Here is a 19,733-nt window from a genome sequence, read left to right as displayed (position 1 = left end):
TTATCTTTCTCAAAATAATTTTTATGTTCTTTGTGTCTTTTGTTCATTACATTCTTTAGATAAATGTTTTTTTGATGTCGCAAGTAAGAACTTTTGGATGTTTATATAAATATTTTTCAGAAACTAATGGAGAGAATTCAGAATCCCGAGTATTCAACAACTATGGATGTTGCACCTGTCATTTTAGCTGCTCATCGTAACAACTATGAAATTCTTACAATGCTGTTAAAACAGGATGTATCTCTACCTAAGCCCCATGCAGTTGGCTGTGAATGTACATTGTGTTCTGCAAAAAACAAAAAGGATAGCCTCCGACATTCCAGGTCAGAAAATTAAGATTTAAATTAAGATGTGTGATGCAGTAAGGTATATGTCAATATAGTTTTTTATCGTTGTTCTATTTAGATTTTTAAGAAAGCTGGTATTGCAGTGAGTAATGAAAGCCAAACTTCTAGCTGCTTTGCTTAATACAATGAGTTCTGTATTTTAAAGAAATGTTTACTAAATGATGAATAAGCACAAAAACTTTCCAGATTATGAATAAGGTTTATCTCATAATTCTGCTGGTCAGAGATAGGGTCACTATTTGCTTTTTAGAAGCAGGGTTTATTAATCTAAAAGAATTTCCAAGTAGTGGAAGGGATGAAGATAACTACTTCCTATCTTATTTATAAGAAAATAAATATTGTTACCTATCTAACTAAATACTCAGCCTGTTATGCCTCTTTGTCCCCTCTCACACAATATTTAAGTCTTTTTCTCTCCTCATTCTCCCCAGTCAAAAATGTTAACAACTGAGGGGTGAATGAACTCAAGAAAGTACCTCTTCCTGGACAGGTTGAGCAAGATCACACATATGCGTGTGGTATAACGTGTGTGATTTTGGGCTAGACTTGAAATCTCATTTTCAGCATACCCTTTATGTATATATTATCTTTACAGTGGTCAGATGTAGTTGAGATAGTGTCAGAGAAAGCATATACTACAGAAAATATGGTTGGAAGTCCCATGCCATCTGTTGTCACTGTTTTCTAGTTAAGGCTTCTTATACAGTATGTGTGAAATTAGCTTTAAAGCTGTGTGCCGTCTACCTTACCTCATTCCTCTCCTTAAGAACAGGTCTTTGGTGGATCAACAGATAGTCACAAATCCATAAATTGGAAAAGTCTCCTGGGAATCAATTTAGTGTTTACTTGCAGAGATTGTACTGAAAATTTTTTCTGTTTTCAAGTCTCTTTTCCAATGAGATCTATGTTTCTCTTTGAGAAGATCTGGTTGATAGTTATGGCAATTTTAAAAATAATCTTCTTTATTTGTTTTTGACTGTGCTGGGTCCTCATTGCTACGCGTGGACTTTCTCTGAGTTGCGGGGAGCAGGGGCTACTCTCTAGTGCACGGGCTTCTCATTGTGGTGGCTTCTCTTGTGGAGCATGGGCTCTGGGGCAGTCAGGCTTCAGTAGCTTCAGTAGGTACCACTCGCAGGTTCTAGAGCAACAGGCTCAGTAGTTGTGGCGCACAGGTTTAGCTGTTCCGTGGCATATAGATCTTCTTGGATCAGGGAATTAACCCCTGTCCCTTGCACGGGCAGGCAGATTCTTTACTACTGAGCCACCAGGGAAGCCCAGCTATGGCAATTTGTCTAACTTTCTAGTTTTAAAATGACCAGTCTATGAGAAATTCCCTGGCAATCCAGTGGTTAGGACACCACGTTTCCACTGCCAAAGGCAAAGGTTTAATCCCTGGTTAGGGAACTAAGTACTAAAATCCTTTATTAATGTTAAATATAAATTATTTTCTGATAGTATGCTTACATGTGTAGTAAGCATTTGGAGATAGGGTTTGATGCTGGAGAGAACACAGCGTGGTTTTGATTTGAGGTGTGAAAAAAGCTTGTTCTGAAAGCTTTTAGAGGAGCTGTGGCTTGAGCTCAGTGTTTAAGTATGAATAAAAATAAAAAGGTAAAAGGCATTTTACACAGTACATGAATGTGGTTTATTTAGGGAACTGCAAGTGGTTTGGTATATTTGTTGAAGGCTTTGAGAGAGTTTGTTATTCATGTTCAAGAAAACAGTTATAGCAAATGTCAAAAGAGCTCTGACTAAAGTCATTTTCAGGAATTGCTAAGCAGAGCTGCAGGAAAAAAGAAAGTTAACCAAGAAAGAGACGGGTAAAGGTTTCTGGGAAGTGGAAGAGAGGTAGTCTGTATTTGTGAGATACTGGTTTTTAAATTTCAGAGATGATGCGGTGCTAGGTGATACAGTCTTTCCGTTTGTAACAACGTGGTTAGACTCTGAGAGCTTTATGCTAAGTGAAACAAGTCGGATGGAGAAGGACAAATACTGTATGTTTTCACTCGTTTGTGGAATATAAAGCACAAAAAAACATTCTGTGGATTAGTTGGGGAATGCACTCAAAGTTGCAGCCATTTCTTAAGAGTTCCTTGTCTTTTTCATCAGACTTCCTGATGCTCTGCACACATGCCTAATTTTTTATTCGCCCAAGAATTTGTGGAGACTTTGTGTATCTTTTCTCATTTCCAAGATCTCCCTATTAAATTTCTGTTTGGTCCACTGTTTCCCTCACCTCAACCTGCAAACTTGGTCTTACAAAAAGCTGCAGGTTTTCCTTGGTTGTCTGTATTAAGTCCAGTCCTTTCAGCTGGCAGAGCTGTAGGTTTTTACTTCCCAACTAATTGATTTATACCTCATTAGCACAAAGGTAGAGATTTACCAGTTTCAGAATGGAAAACTACAGTTCTCCTTAAACGAACTGAAGGCAGAGATAATGGATGTGGGCCTTAGGCAAGAAGGCTACAGGTTCCAGCCATTCCTGCCTGAAGTTCTGGTAGTTTTTCAGTAACTGATTCTCAATAGATAATTTTGAGTGACCTGAAATAGTTGATTTTTTAAAAATGATTTTATCCATTTTATGCATATTTTTGTACAGTAAAATCATTGATCTCTTTATATTCCACCATTACTTTTGATAGTGTTTTGAATACCAAAATGACAGATTTTATTTTATTTTCATTTACTGAAGTATAGTTGATTTATAACATGATACTGATATTAGCTATACCAGTGTGAGTCACCAGTGTGACTCAGAGATGCACATAAGTACAGTCTTTTTTATATTCTTTTCTTTATGGTTTATCAGAGGGTATTGAGTATAGTTCCCTGTCCTCAACAGGAGGACCTTGTTGTCAATCCATTCTACATATAGTAGTTTGTATCTACCAACCCCAAACTCCCAGTCCATCTTCTTCCCCCCTACCTCCTTGTCAACCACAAATCTATTTCTATGCCAAAAATGACAGATTTTATAAAGTGGTGCAGCCTCATTATTTTTCTGATTCTATCTAATTGCTTTCCATACTATGGCACTTCATTGTTACACAGCCACTTGTTTGCCACCAATACAAGCAGTTTTTCTGTGTATTATGTCCCTAATCCATATTTTTAGACATGATAATGTAGGCTAATACAAAAGTCATTTTTACAACAACCTGCTAAAATCGATTACCATAAAAAATTGCTACAGACATAATGATGGAAACAAATTAGTTGCTTGATTGTATATATTTTTTCTCAAGTTTTCAGAGCAGTTTTGGTATAGACAAATACCCCTTTAGAAATCCTTACTTAAGATAAAATAATTGTACTTATTTATTAAATAGCTAGCTCAAAGTTGGATTTCATAAATATTGTTTTCTTAAAAATGCATTATATAGCACCTATTTTTGTGTCTAAGACATAGGACTTAGCAGTTAAATAAGGAATAGTTCAATAAATTTATTTCATAAAAGTTTTTAATTTCTATACAGAAAAATTTCATTGCAAAGTGAGAAGACAAACAACCAACTGAGGAAAAGTATTTAAAACACTTTTGACTAGACAGAGGGCTAATTTCTTTGATATATAAAGAGATTTTACAAGTTGATTAATTTTTTAAAAAATCACCAGAAAAATAGGGAAATACAAATGAACAGATAGTTTACAGAACTATAATGAAAAGTAAACATGAAAGGATGCTTGAGCTTTTAGAGAAATCTAGAGTAATAGAACTCTTAAAATTCCATTTTTCTTCCATTAGGGTGGCAGCATGAAGATGGGTGGTGGGGTGGGAATGAGCTTTCCTTATTGTTTGTGCTTTGGAAACATCCTTCAGATTTTAAGATACACATGCCATTTTATCCAGCAATTCTGAGTGTGCAAAGGATATATGAACTAAAGAATAATCATTGTTACATTATTAATTGAAGTAAAAAATTAGAAGCAACTTAAATTCCATTAAGTTGGACTGCCATCAAATGGAAAACCATCCAGTTTTAGGAAATAATGAGGTTACTCTGTATGTAGTGACATAGAAATAATTGTACCTGTATACAGTATGTCTGAGTACTTTTGTGTATGACTAGAAAATATCGGGAAAGATTTTTCACAGTTCTCTGAAATGTGACTATCTTTGATGAGTAGACTTGGTGGAAGGAGAAAAATTGCAGAGCATTATGTTTCTAAACTGCTTGCTTTTTTTAAAGAAACAGGCGTATATTAAATTTTTATTTAAAAGTAAGAATATATAATAGTTACCAAATTTTAAATTAAGAATTATATGTTTATAAATGAAAGAATAATAACAAAACTTTTTTGATTTGGTTCCTGTTGGATATTGAATATGAACATTAATTAGCTCATGGAAGGTAAAGCGAATACTTTTCTATTAGCTAGAAATTAGGCATAAATGAATGATTTTATTCTTAAGATTTGAAAATGTCTTTCAAAAATAACCTGATTGAATGAGTCATATATATATGTAGCATATTAAAGTAAATTTATTGCTGGGGAAGGAAAATTTAATAAGCATCTATATATTCAATTAGTTATTAGCAGATTTCATTTAAAATAATACTAAGTTCAGGGATAGAAATTTTTAAATTGAAGGATACAGAGTTTTAAGTCTATGAAAAGAAATACTAAAACGATTTCTTTAAAAGCAGTGGTATAAAATTTTTCAATAATTATATCTCAGAATATTTATTTTTAAGTCTTTCTTTTTGTAGGTTACTTTATAATAAGTGTATTATAAATGTTTTATTTTCTTTTAATTTTATAATATTTTAAATTTATGAAAATTATAGGTTGAAAATACTAATCACATGTATATAATAAATATTTTACATAATGGAATCAAATTTTATCTCAGGTTTCGTCTTGATATATATCGCTGCTTGGCCAGTCCAGCTCTAATAATGTTAACAGAGGAGGATCCAATTCTGAGAGCATTTGAACTTAGTGCTGATTTAAAAGAATTAAGCCTCGTGGAGGTGGAATTCAGGTGGGAATGAATAGAAATTGTAAATTATCTCTCTATTTTCCAGAATATTTTCAGCATGAGTTTTCTCATAGGCCAAATTATCACTTAATGTTTATTTACATTTGATCCAAAATGACCAGGCCTTTCTGCCACATACTTAGGATTTTCCTTTTCTCTCAGTGGAACAGATCCTAGTATCACTTAAGTCGCTGTTTCCCCATCTTCTCTCTTCCACTCTTCCACCCATGCTTAAATCCCTACTTTGTTCAATGTTACCAGAGGCATTCTAGGGCAATGTGAAGAATAAAGGGAATGGTAGCCATAAACAAGAGCAAACTTGCTTATAACCGCTCTCTTTCCTCATTCTCAGATTCTATAACCATCCTTGGAGCCCAACCCTTCATAACTTTCAGAAGCATATTGAATGCTTTTTTGTATGTCAGGTACATTTCACACACCCAGACATTGTCCCATTTCACTGTTCAGTGAGATTTTCTAGTAGGAGAAACATAACATGTAGACATAAAACTAATTAGATAAGACTATAATTAAATTCTTAGACTAAGAAGTAGATAATACTTTGTTAAAGAAATTCAACTAGTTATTCTACCAAACTTATGTAGTTTTGGTTATGTAATAAATGCAAAGAATAGATGAGAAAATGTTAGCCAATAAGGAAAAGTTTTTAATTCTTTGAGTTATAACTTTATGCAGCCAGTTCATGGAAAACCCCATTGAATAGAAAATTAATCAATGAAAAATTCTTCATATTTTCCCTTCCTTTCACTTTAAAAACACTGAATAAAAAATTAGTTTCTGAAATCTGATCCCAGTTGTTTCATAACTATTTCTAACTTTATTCTTAAGTTGTTCCACTCAGGCTTAAGCTTAACATAATGGATATTTTATAAAGAATTATCTATTAAAACTTCTTAGTTTCTCACAAGTGATTTAGGCTTGCCTTTAATAAGCAGGTAAGTCCTAAGTTTCAAGGAATAGTGATTGTGTAACTAGGAATGTTTCAGTGTTCTTTCTAACTTGGATTTTGTTCAAAGGAGCATCGTAAAAATGAAACAAAATACTACTTTGATATCAGAAGTAGTGTAAGCATATTTCAAACTATCATTGAAAAAATTTCTGGTTAAAAATCATATAGTAATATTTATTAGATAGCATCAAGATATTATCTATTGTTTAGATAAATAATATAAAAGAAAGCTTTATACAGAACTTATAGAGAATAAAGGCAAATGAGTTAAATGAAGAATGTGTTGAAAATATTATCAGAATTTCTAGGAATATCAATTTTTATGAGAAAACACTGTGCTTATCTGAGATTATCAGTGTGAATGCAGAGAACATAATTATGTTACAGTTTTCCCCAAAGCTGTGGGGGATTTATGTACCAGTAGGTTCCTTTGACAGCACAAAATGACTTCAGATGTTGTGTAGCACTGTTGGAATTAAAGTGTTATTGAGTAATATTTCTAGTGAAAACACCGTAATTAGAAGATGGAAGTGGCATTTTTAATAATAGACTGTACACTTTGCAGAAACGATTATGAGGAACTAGCCCGGCAGTGTAAAATGTTTGCTAAAGATTTGCTTGCCCAAGCCCGGAATTCACGTGAATTAGAAGTTATCCTAAACCATACATCCAATGATGAGCCTCTTGATAAACGGGGATTACTAGAAGAAAGAATGAACTTAAGTCGTCTAAAACTTGCTATCAAATATAACCAAAAGGAGGTATGAAGTTTTCTGTGATATATTTAAATTATTTCCTCCACAGTAGTCTAGTGGCTCAGGGCAAAGGCTTTGGAGCAATACATCTACATTGAGATCCTAGTTCTGCTTCATAAAAACTGTGTGTCCTTGGGAAAGTTATTGAATCTGTCTGAGCTTTAGTTTTAAGAATTAATTAAGGATATGCATATTTAAAGAGTGTAGTACAATGAATATTGCCTTTAAGCAAGTACTCAATAAATGGTAGTTGCTATTATTTTTAACAATAATAATAGTATGGATATTAATATAATCCGTTTTGCTAAATAGTAGCTATCTATGCAGGTAAGATTTTGAATAGTAAATGCCTTCCTAATGCAGTTTCCACCTTGTGTTTTGTCTGTTACAAATTTATATTATTAATCTAGTTATAAATAGTCCTTTCTACAGATATAGGGCCTTTCTGTTTAAAAATAAAAGTATCAGATATTATGTTCCTTATTCTTATTTGTTAATTCATTGTGAAACCCAAAGGTGGAGAGACGTATGCTATGATAACTAAGTTGAATCTGGCTCTTCTGGCATCATCCCTTCCTATTAAGGGAAATACCTATTTCTACTCCCCATACACTCACATGCATATGATTCAGGAACTTGAAGAAGGAAGGTATGCATTTTTAATTTCATTTTTTGAGATAACTTAATAGACATGGATATTTATATGCAGACAATGATGTTCAGTTGGGGAGTGCTGGTATATGATACTTTTAAATTATTGCTTCTGAGACCCATTATTCTTATTAACAACATAGATATTGGAGTAAAACTTGCTTATCACAATTATGGGCTTCCCTGGTAGCTCAGACGGTAAAGCATCTGCCTGCAGTGCAGGAGACCCGGGTTCGATTCCTGGGTTGGGAAGATCCCCTGGAGAAGGAAATGGCAGTCCACTCCAGCACTCTTGCCTGGGAAAATCCCATGGACGGAGGAGCCTGACAGGCTACAGTCCCTGGGGTCACAGAGTTGGACACGACTGAGCGACCTATGGTAGAAGGCAAGATACAGGACCTTTGGTGCTCAGAGCAGAGTTTTTTATTATCTTGGTTGACAGTTTGAGCCTCCAAATAGCTTTGTGACTTGGGAGATTGATATAGGAATTTTAAGATGTTACTTTAAGATTACCTAGATATTATATTTCTCATCCGGATCTCTGGCTTCAAATACTATATTTTTCTAGTACTCTGAGGTTTCTTACTTAAGGTAGAGCATTTATAAAAAATTAAGTATAAGAATTTGGATCCAGGTAGCTATAAGATGATAAGTCAATAACATACCTATGTGGCTTAAGAAGAAAATACAATGTTAATATGTATACCTAAAAACAGAGAACTCTGATATAATCTTCCTCTAATATACATTTGAGTAGATCTTATGTTTATTTACTTTTGTGTTCCACAACCTAAAATAGACATGAAATAACTAGAAAATGACAGAAAAGATATAGCAAAATCAACTTAAGTGATTGCAAAAAGAATCTCAAAGAAAGGTGGAAAAAACCAAGATTATCTTGGTAAGGGGAGAAAAACTAAGGAAGTTTCCTAATGACATATATATATATATGTGTGTGTGTGTGTGTGTGTATGTGTGTGTATATGAAGAATTCAGAGGATAAGCAAATGTCCCATTCTAAAGAAGATTGCCCAGTGTGCGCAGTCACTTCAGTCATGTCCCCTTCTCTGCGGCCCCATGGACCACGGCCTGCCAGACTCCTCTGTCCATGGGATTCTCCAGGCAAGAATACTGGAGTGGGTTGCCATTTCCTCCTCCAGTGACAGAGTGTGAAGTGAGTGAAGTGAAGTCGCTCAGTCATGTCCGACTCTTTGCGACCCCATGGACTGTAGCCTACCAGGCTCCTCCGTCCATGGGATTTTCCAGGCAAGAGTGCTGGAGTGGGTAAAGAAGATTAGAGAAAAGGAATAAGGAATAATGGTAATACTTTTAGTTGGGAGGAAAATATTCTGTAATTAAAAAAATGAATGAAATATAAATTAGTTTTTTACATTGGATTTCTAAATATTATCAAAGGGAAAGATAATATTTTCTCAGATAGTTGATATATTTTGTTCTGGTGCTACATCCTGAATAACAAACTGCCCTGATACTCAAGTGGCATAAAACAATACTTCATAGTCATTTTGTGATAATTTCATGATCATTTTATTATGCTTTTGAGTTTTGTGAGGTCACAAACCTCTTGAGGTCAAGAATTAGGAAAGGGTACAGCAAGATTGATTTGTCTCTGCTTCACCATGTCAATGATCTCAGCTGGGAGGTTTCTTCATTCATATGCCTGGTGCTTGAGCAACACCTGAGGTCTCAAACAGGGAGCTCTGAGTGGGCAGGATGCTCAGTAGGCTGGGTCCATTGAGGGCAGTCCTCCTGAGAACTCAGGACTAGAACCATGGAGGAGCATGGCCCTCATGGTGCACTGGCTGCAAGATGGTCTGAGAAGCCTCTGAGGGTTAATCAGAGTGGCTACATGTAGCCTCTGCTTCTTCGTAGGCTGGTGGCTTCAGGGCAGTGGGACGTTTTATATGCCATCTTTTGGCTCCAAGACCAAGTGTTTCCCAAACAAGGTGGAAGCTGAATGTCCTTTAAGACCAGCCTTCAGAATTTACATAGCATCACTTCCAGAATCTACTTGTTAAAGCAATAACAACCTTGGTTAACTGAAGGACAGGGAATATTGATAGCCTCTCCATTGCTGATGAGAAGAGTATCAAAGAATTTGTGTCTATATTTTAAAACCACCACAGACTTAGAATATCTCCAACTGAAAGTTCTTCCAATTACATATTTAACATTATGGTTAATTAAATCATCATAGTATAGAGAGATGACGAGGGCAGCAGTCAGTCCTGAGATTGCTTTGATACTTGGGGGAAGGATGAAACTACTGAGGAGTTTGGGATGCTACTAAACTGGGTGGTTGGTGGGAAGAAAATCTGTGTTTTTCTCCCTGATAGTTCCTTTTGAGGGACAAATTAACAATTCCCTAACAACACTGAGAGCTAAGCAGAAGGACAAATATTAATTGCCAAAAATAGGTATGGCCTATTAGGAAATTTCTTGATAAGCACAATAAACAACAAAACTCTGTCCAGGTTTTTTAAGTACACTGTTGCATTCTATAAATTATATTCTGTCTTGGGATGAAACATTTTAAAACACAACAGTGACCAAATATTATTGAATATCTGAATGATATTATGATCATTTGTGCTTTACTTCAATGATTTTCAAGCCTGATTACATTACTGAGTCCAGAGTCATCAGAATCCTTAACTTATACTTCCTAGCATGAACATTATATTGGGAAAATATTACTTCTGAATTTTGCAAACTAATAATCTTTATAAACTTCAGTAAATTAATTTCTGTATTTGAACTAGAATTTTCCTCTTATTTGGGAATATTTTTCGTTTTCTTCTCACACAGAATTCCATTTTGTGAGGATTTAAGAGCGTTTTTAACACATTTTAAGAAATTCTCAGTGTTTTCATGGAACATAAATATATGTGATGTTTAGCCTTTAATTGCTTTGCTGTGCTTGACATGTTGGTTTCTTGTAACTGAGATCATTAATTTTTCTAGGCTGAAGTCTCTTTCTATGGATTATGCTTGTTAATTTTGAAATTTCATAAACACTGTTATGAGTCTTTATAAAGTAAATGTTTCATAATGGCTAAGCAGGCAGGCTAGTAATAGTCACTAATACTTAAGTGATGCATGCTATGACCAGGCACTATTCTAAGAGCTTTACATTTAATCCTCATAACCAGTGTTTGACTAGATACTATTATTATCCTCATTTTATAGATGGAGAATTTGAGGCTTGAGAGAGATTTAAAAACTTGCTCAAGGTCATTTAGTAAGCTAAGTGGCAGAGCCTGGAATTAAATCTAGATAATCTGGCTCCAGAGTCTATGCTCTTAACCACTACACTCTTTTATTACATGTAAGAAAAATAAACTGGACTATATAGAACTGATTTCAAACTATCATTAAAACTTTCAATATAACTAATAGTGCTATTGGATCCTATTTACAAGTTATATTTGACTTGTGTGTGTGTGCTTCCTTTTCAGTTTGTTTCCCAGTCCAACTGTCAGCAGTTCCTGAACACTGTTTGGTTTGGACAGATGTCAGGTTACCGTCGTAAGCCTACCTGTAAGAAGATAATGACTGTTTTGACAGTTGGCATCTTTTGGCCAGTTTTGTCACTTTGTTATTTGATAGCTCCAAAATCTCAGTTTGGCAGAATTATTCACACACCTTTCATGAAATTTATTATTCATGGAGCATCATATTTCACATTCCTACTGTTACTAAACCTATACTCTCTTGTCTACAATGAGGATAAGAAAAACACAATGGGGCCAGCCCTTGAAAGAATAGACTATCTCCTTATACTGTGGATTATTGGTAGGTATCAAGTTAGTTTAAAAGGTTCTGCCTTTATTTAGGCTGTTAATTCTCCCTTGATTGGTGGCATTATCAACTGCAGTCAGCTTATAATTTTACATAGTTTATACAGCAAGAATTTGAACCCTTCCATAATCATTGAGTGCTTGGCAGCACATATACTCAAATTGGAACAGTACAGAGAAGATGGCTGTATTTGTGAAGCGTTCCATATTTTGGGGGGCTTCCCTTGTAGCTTAGATGGTAAAGAATCTGCCTGCAATGCGGGAGACCTTGGTTCAACACCTGAGTTGGGAAGATCCCCTGGAGAAGGGCATGGCAACCCACTCCCAGGATTCTTGCCTGGACAATCCCCATGGAGAGAGGGGCCTGGTAGGTTACAGTTCAAGGGGTTGCAAAGAGTCAGACATGACTGGGCGACTAAGTACATGATCACTGGGGACATAGCTTACATTTTTTTAAAAAGATAAATGTTCTTAAACTTGATAATAAGGAAGCAGATCTCTTCATATGCTTTAATTACATGGGAGCTAAGAATTCTTTCTCAGTTACTAAAATTGTTCATGCTTGTTAAAGACAGATTTTGCTGATGAATTTTTTTTGTTATAAGGATCTGAACATTTTCTTAGGTATTTTAAAATATATTTGGTTGCATTTAAGAGTTAATTATTTTGTTATATCATTAGTTTTTCTTTTAAGAACCTATGAACTTTTGCAAATGCATATTACCTTACTTCTGCTTGTGCTCAGTTGCTCAGTCATGTCTGACACTTTGGATTGTAGCCCTCCAGGCTCCTCTGTCCATGGGGTTTTCCAGGCAAGAATACTGGAGTAGGTTGCCATTTCCTCCCCCAGGGTATCTTCCTGATCCAGGGATCAAACCCACGTCTCCTGCATTGCAGGCGGATTCTTTACTGCTGAGGCATCGGGGAAGCCCATCTGTATTATAGAACCATTACTTAAATTTGGGTTTAGAGCATTCCCTGGTGACTCACTCTGTAAATCAGTTCTTTACAATGATAGCCGTATCTCTTTAGAAATAAGTCTTTTAAAAAGACATTTTATTTGCTGAAAATTGTTTTTTAAAATAAGTATTATGCTTATGCTGTAAAATAAAAAATGACCTTCTGTAGTTTTTACTGCCCTTGCCCTTTTTGAGAGGGGTTGTGCCTGCTTGTTTAAAGGCATTCCTTGGTTCAGTTTACTTTTTCATGCAGTGAGTACAGTGACTCCTGACTCAGGATACCTGGCTTTTGTACATTTATTTTCTGTTATTTTCCTTAACCCTCCAGAAAAATAAATAGGGTTGAATTACAGAGAGCAAGGTAAAAAAAAAAAAAGAAAACAATGTGTTGTTGAATCCGCAGACTCTTAATGGTGTCCATTTAGTTAGGTGTTTTTTTTAACCGTTGGAATATAATAGAACAGCCCTTACGAAAAGGTACATTTTGAAATGTTACATACCTGCTTTGTCCTGGCACAGGCAGAAACAGATATGGTCTAACGTGCATGGTGCTTATGATCTAATTATTGTTTTTAAAAAACTCAGTAACTTGAGAATCACACAGATAAAATAAATAATTATATATGAGTTAAGTGCTACTAAGATCATGGAGCTAAGAGGGCAAGCATATTATAAGGGCTTTTTACCTAGATGGGGGATTGGAAAGGCTGTCCTGAAGAAGTGATAAATAAGCTAAAATTTAAAGAATAAATAGGAGTCAACTTGAAGAATTGGGAAAGAAAATTATTCTAGGAGAGTTGGGAGAGAAAGTATTCTAGGCTGATCTAAAAGTTACATTCAGGGACCCTGTGGCAAGAGGCACACAGAAGGGACTGAGTAATGGTGGAGCACGGAGAGCAAGAGAAGTGGAATTCAAGATGAAGCCACAGATACGGATTTGTGTTAGACCCAGCACAGCCTTGCCGGCCATGTTAAGTAATTTTGACTTAATACTAAGAACAGTGGGAAACCACTGATTTTTTTAAGTGGGTAAGTGACAAGATCATTTTGGCTACAGAATAGAGAATGGGTTGGGAGGAAGAGCTGTGGCAAGAATAGATGGAGGGAGACCAGTAAAGAGCCTGTTGCAGTAAGCTGATGGATACCTTGAACTTAGGATGGTTGTGATAGAAAAAGAGAGAAAGAAACAGGTTCAAGAGATTATAAAGTAAAGCAAATAGAACATGGAAATATATATATATCACATATGCATATCACACACATATACATATCACATACATACATGTATATACATATCACATCTATATATGTAGGAGGAGAGGAGTGGGGCATTATTAAGCAATGTAAGTATTCTGGAAGAGTACTAAGTTTGGGAATTTGTGAGAGAATAGATTCTGAGAGTGGTTTTGGATGTGTTGATATTGAAAATTCTTTGAGATACTCAAGAGAGATATCAATCACCCAATTGGTTGATTTCATAGTCTAGAATTCAAGAGGAAGTTTAAGCGTGAGTTAGCAGTATGCAAGTAACCTACATATATGTTGTATATGAAACTATGGGCATGTATGAGACATGTGAGAAAGTATAAAATGAGAAGAGGGGACCTAGGAGCAAGCCTTGAGAAATCCCTGAATGATGGGATTATAGTTTTGCTAATATTAATAATTCTTTATATGTATATATGGTCCATTGATTATGTACTGATTGCGTTGCTTATAATAGTTTAAAATTGTTGTGTTCTTCCAATCCAATTCAGAAATTTGAAATAGATCAACTATATTAGCTTCATTTTGGTGTGGGATGTTGCATAAGAGATGGGAAAATACCTGTCAGTGGTACTTAATATTCTTTCATATATCTGCCTTTTTAAAATCAAAATCTTATCCAATCCATGTTGTAATTTTTGTCCATTACAAAAAAAGAGTTCCATTGAGCTATAATATTGCATTTTACAGAAATAAAACACTTATTTCTGTAAGCATCTTAGTTTAATGTTTTAGTGTTACAGTGTTTGGGTTAACAAAATGTAAGTTATTTGCTTTAACATTTTTGATAGTTTTTATCTATATTATTTTCAGTTTTTAAAAATGTTTATTTGGCTGTGCCAGCTCTTAGTTGCAGCATAAAGGATCTTTAGTTGTGGCATGTGGGATCTAATTCCCTGACCAGGGATCGAACCTGGGCCCCGCATTGGGAGTACGGACTCTTAGCCACTGGACCACCAGGGAAGTCCCTATTCATTTTAAATAGAAGCTCTTCCAAATGGAATTTTTAAAAACATATTTTCTGTGTCAGATCTGCGGATATTTAAAAATGATCTTGTACATAAAGTATGTGTTCTGTATAATTAAGATATTATGAACAGAGTTTTTCAAGAATACTCTCAAGATACTTTTCCCAGGGGACTTATTCTGTCTGCTGGTAAGCCAGAGGATGATTCTGATGGCTTAACTTGATCTTCACCCATATGTAGGTTGTAGCAATCTGTTCTTTTGTCATTTGCTGTTGTTCAGTCACTAAGTCATGTCCAGCTCTTTGTGACCCCACGGACTGCAACATGCTAGGCTTCCGTCTTCCACTGTCTCCCCAGAGTTTGCTCAAGTTCGTGTCCATTGAGTCAGTGATACTATCTAACCATCTCCTCTTCTGTTGCCCTCTTCTCTTTTTGCTTTCAATCTTGCTTAGCATCAATCAGGGTCTTTTCCAATGAGTCGGTTCTTCGCATCATGTGGCCAAAGTATGTGAGCTTCAGCTTTAGCATCAGTCCTTCTGATGAATATTCAGGGTTGATTTCTTTTAGGATTGACTGGTTTGAGCTCCTTGCAGTCACTTTACATTCTCCTTAAAAATATCTTAATGGAGGAATATATCATAAAGCAATCTTTGATTGCGGTACTGTTCTCTGGCACTCCTAGGAATATAAAACTGGAGAAACTTCTGGCCAAAGAAGAGGAAGGAAGTTTTGGTTTGGTTGGTATTTATTTATGTGTATTTATTCATTGAGCAAGTTTTTTGAGCACCTTCTGTTGTATCAGGCACTATTTAGGACATTAAGGACATTGGTTGATAAATATTCTTACTTTTGAAGAGTTTTTACCCAAAGTGGGAGAAAGATAGTCAGTTAATAGTAGACGTAATAAGTAAACTATGTCCATTGTTTAAACGTGATAAGTACTAAGGGAAAAGAAAGAGAAGCAGAGTTGGAGGATTGGGAGTGACAGGCATAAATTTGCGATTTTAAATAGGACGATCAGAGTAGGTGGTGAGCAAAGATGTAGGATGGATGTCTGGATGAGGAGCTTCCAGCTGGAAGAAGAGCCAGTGTCCCGTTTGGGAGTTTTGGGTGTTCAGAGAAGAGCAAGGAAGCCAGGAGGCCAGTGTGACTAGGGTAGTGGAAGGAAAGATTGAGAGGAGAGGAGATCCAAGAGGAGAGGTAATGTAGGGCCTCAGAGACAGTTCTAAAAAATTTGGTTTTGACTCTGAATAAAAGGAGATATAAGGGAAGGTGCAGGGTGCAGTGCCCGCTATGCACAGTCAGCAGCAGTGGTCTTAGGTTCTTATTAACAGTCACACTTGCTAGACACCATAGGCAGAAACCTGATACCAGATTTACTTAGCTCTGTGGAAGGATGTAAGGCAGGAAATAAAGCATGACAGCTTCAAATACGTCTTTATTGGCAGTTCTTACAAAAAACTGGGGCTTCTTAGCCCCATAGGGGCACACTCAGTCGTGTGGAATGAGGTCATATTCATGGGTGTGGGCTACCCTAGCCAGAGAAGCCTGAAAACTGGCAGGATTTCTTATAAATCTGGATATCTTATAAAGCCTCAGAGTGTAGTTCCCGCTACAGGCACACTTCAAGTTAAAGAAACATCACACAGAGAAGCTGAAACCTGTGTTTCTTAACATGTTTTTATATAGTCCTGTCTGTGTATACCTTTGGGGTCTATGATTCCACTTATGCAGTTTCCCAGTCAGTGATTGTTTTTATAACAATGTTGAACACAGCTGACTTTCCATACTTTCCTTAACATAGTATGTTTCCAAGGAAACTCCTTAAATAGACGATAACATGAGGTTTTGTTCCCATGGGGAAAGAGTTCTGTCCTGCAGTTAATTCTTTGTCCTCTGGGACTTGCTACAGGGTTTTGATGAGAGAAATAATACTTGCATTTTAAAAAGATTGTTCTGATTGCTGTGTTGAGAATAGATTTCAGGGGAAATAGGGTAGAAGCAGGGAGACCAAGTGGGTTATTTCAGACATTCAGGCCAGAGAAGATAGTGGCTTGAATTTGAAGTGGTGGTGAGAAAGGTTAGTTCCTAACTCTATTTTGAAAATAGAGCCAACGGATTTACTATTGCATTGAATGTGTGGTTTACAAGAATATCAGTCAAGGGTGAAGCAAGGACATTTAGAGTGAGCATCTAGGATGGAGTTGCCATCAGCTGAGATACGGAAGTCTCCAAGTGCTGTGAGCTTGGGAGCAGAGACTAGGAATTCAGTTCGGACATGTTGGAACATCCAGTTTGAGATTTAAAGTAGCCAACTACCTGTGCAGGTTAAGTTTAGGAGGGAGGGTTAGAGATACTTATTATTGTGTAAATATAGGTTTGGTTAAAAATTTGAAAGTCTACCGCATAGATAACTATTTAAAGCCATTAGACCAGACTGGATGAGGTCACTATAGGAGTGTAGATAGAGAAAATAATCAGGAACCGAGCCTTTGGGGAGGGGACATTTAACAATGATTTATTTGTTTTCTTATGCTTGTTTCACATCATTTATTACAATCCCTCTCTGGGAAAGATATTGTCAGATGAAGCTAAAGATTCCTTTTCTTTCAAATTTTGAGAACTTTTTACTGAATGTTATTTTTTTCTTCTGAATGAGTCTACAGATGATACATGTTATTTATTTAATACTTTGACTCTTAATGTATCTTTTTAGTTTTTTATTGAATTAAGAGGGCCTCATCTGATTTTTTTTTCTGTTTTTTTTTTTTTTAGGAATGATATGGTCAGACATTAAAAGACTCTGGTATGAAGGGTTGGAAGACTTTTTAGAAGAATCTCGTAATCAGCTCAGTTTTGTCATGAATTCACTTTATTTGGCAACCTTTGCCCTCAAAGTGGTTGCTCACAACAAGGTGACTATTAACTATGTCAATTGAAGGCAGGAGTGAAGTTTATTTAGGAAAACCCCAAGATATTTAGCCATGGATCTCAGAGTTACTTTGGCCCAAATCTGTGTCTGATGTGTTTTCATTTTAAACCTATCTTTGGCAAGGAAATAGTGCCCATTGTTTCCTTCCTTCTAATACTTTCAAGGGTGTTAATTACCTTTAAATGTTGGTTACCTATTATATGCCAGGTACCTTGGTTGATACTTGCTATACTTTATCTCATTTTATTCTCACAGGGACTCTATGAGACAGATGTCCTTATCCCCATTTTGCAAATAAGGAAAAGGAAGCTCAGAGATAATAAGTAACTTGTCCAAGACCACACAGTAAGAAACCAAGACTGGATTTAAATCCAGGTCTGTCCGGGCATTTTCTTTCTACCAAATGCCAATTCCTTATATCTGAGCTAGGTTAATTTACCTATTACTTAAAATGAGAACACAAAGTTATTTAAATTGGTTATATTTACCGGGGAAAAGTTTATCTGAATGGAACTCATTATGGTGTTTTACACATTCCAAATCATGACGATTATCTCCATAGCTTAAAAAGTGATGTAAATTTAATTATTTTCTGATGCCTATAGTTTTATATTTAAAATTTGACAAAAATCCAACCTTATAGACATCTTACAATGTTACTTTTATAAAGATTGATTTAAAGCCCAGGAAAGGTAACAGAAACTATGTTGACTATCTTTGTTTACACCTGAGTTTAGAATTCTGAGGTGTCACATTCAAGGAACTATTATATAATATTTTTTGAGTTTTGGCTAATTTACAGACTAGAGAGAAAGCAAACTAATTTTCTTATACCACTTTATTAAAAACTCTGTTCCTGTATTTGATCATTAGTACAGAACATGTTTATTAGGTATGTTCAATGACCAGAGTTGTGAGGTTATTAAGAAAATAAAAATTGATTACTTATAGAGAAATGATTGGATAGAGAGGTTGATGGTCATTGGTTTTTTAAGACTGGTCCCTTTTTTAGACTGGTCTCTTAGACTACCCTGTAGAAGCAGGGTACCCATATAATTTTATTATTTCAAACCAAGATATACAAATGAAGAAAAGCACAATTAATAATTAGGCCAGGAAAACTGTATGTAATCTGGGAGTGTCCCAGGCAGTTGAAACATGTGGTTACTCTGTGTCCAGGTATAATAATACACCCTTTTTGTTCTTGTTTAGAAGGGAGAAGAGCTTCTGTGGTACATTGTAGAATCTTGAGTCAAGTAGCTAGCTTAATTTAATGCAAAAGCTAATTAATTTCAAGCTTGTGTTGTGGAATTTAAGAAAGACTAGCAAAAATTTCATTCATAAAAAGTTTAATGACTGTCTTTAAAAAATTATTTCATCTTTCAAAGCATGAGAATTTCTGAGAAAACCTCTTCATGGAACACAATAGATATTGCTCCATATGTGTAGAAATCATCTATTTATTTAAAACAATGTTATTTCTATTAAAAGAGAAGTTTATGAAACATAAATGGAGTTCTGCCACAAGGAGAGACAAAATGGTTTTCTTTCAATGGTCAGAGTATTTGTTTTTATTTTCCTAAGTTGAGAGAGCAACTTACCTTTGGCTTTTTCTTCCTAATCTTAGTTTCATGATTTTGCGGATCGGAAGGACTGGGATGCGTTCCACCCTACACTGGTGGCAGAGGGACTTTTTGCATTTGCCAACGTTCTGAGTTATCTTCGTCTCTTTTTTATGTATACAACAAGCTCTATCTTGGGTCCATTACAGGTAAGCAGTTACAGTTTCTTAAAGAATATTTATTAAAGCTACTACACCTTTTTCTTGTCCGCTGGAATATTATTTCTCATGATGTCAAAGCTAAACTTCGCTTTTGAAAATAATTAACAGTTGAAAAAGTAACAGCATGTTCATCTGCTTTTTTTTCTGGCTGAATGATAATCCTTTTCAGATATCCAGAGTTTTATTCAGTTGTGGTCCATTGTCCCTCTTTCCCAAGTCTACAAATATGGATATGTTTGAAATAAATACTTCAGACAGTAGAGGGACATAAAATATGCTTTTTACCAAGATGAACTT

General features: G+C 35.4%; 1 protein-coding gene and 1 non-coding gene across 11 annotated transcripts in view; one reads left to right on the top strand and one right to left on the bottom strand.

Moving 5' to 3' along the window:
- Nucleotides 1-19,733, top strand: part of TRPC1 (transient receptor potential cation channel subfamily C member 1) — a 58,651-nt gene that overhangs the window by 23,441 nt on the left and 15,477 nt on the right. For 6 of the 10 annotated variants that reach the window (XM_069563333.1, XM_069563323.1, XM_069563348.1 and 3 more), the window contains 6 exons: nt 121-323; nt 5,203-5,334; nt 6,867-7,062; nt 11,187-11,523; nt 17,497-17,636; nt 19,281-19,424. In XM_069563333.1, the coding sequence (XP_069419434.1) occupies nt 121-323; nt 5,203-5,334; nt 6,867-7,062; nt 11,187-11,523; nt 17,497-17,636; nt 19,281-19,424 (1,152 nt within the window). Of the gene's footprint in view, nt 1-120; nt 324-5,202; nt 5,335-6,866; nt 7,063-7,615; nt 7,706-11,185; nt 11,524-15,405; nt 15,459-17,496; nt 17,637-17,914; nt 18,029-19,280; nt 19,425-19,733 lie in introns of those variants that run through there. The other 4 variants (XM_069563367.1, XM_069563375.1, XM_069563384.1 and 1 more) reach the window with 4 other exon arrangements.
- TRNAG-CCC (transfer RNA glycine (anticodon CCC)) lies at nt 14,646-14,716 on the bottom strand. The gene has a single exon. It is a non-coding gene; the product is annotated as a tRNA-Gly (tRNA).

The sequence above is a fragment of the Ovis canadensis genome, chromosome 1 (assembly GCF_042477335.2).
Source record: "Ovis canadensis isolate MfBH-ARS-UI-01 breed Bighorn chromosome 1, ARS-UI_OviCan_v2, whole genome shotgun sequence".
Classification (NCBI taxonomy): Eukaryota; Metazoa; Chordata; class Mammalia; order Artiodactyla; family Bovidae; genus Ovis; species Ovis canadensis.
The sequence above is the reverse complement of the archived record's forward strand: the minus strand, read 5'-3'. Positions and strand labels throughout refer to the sequence as shown.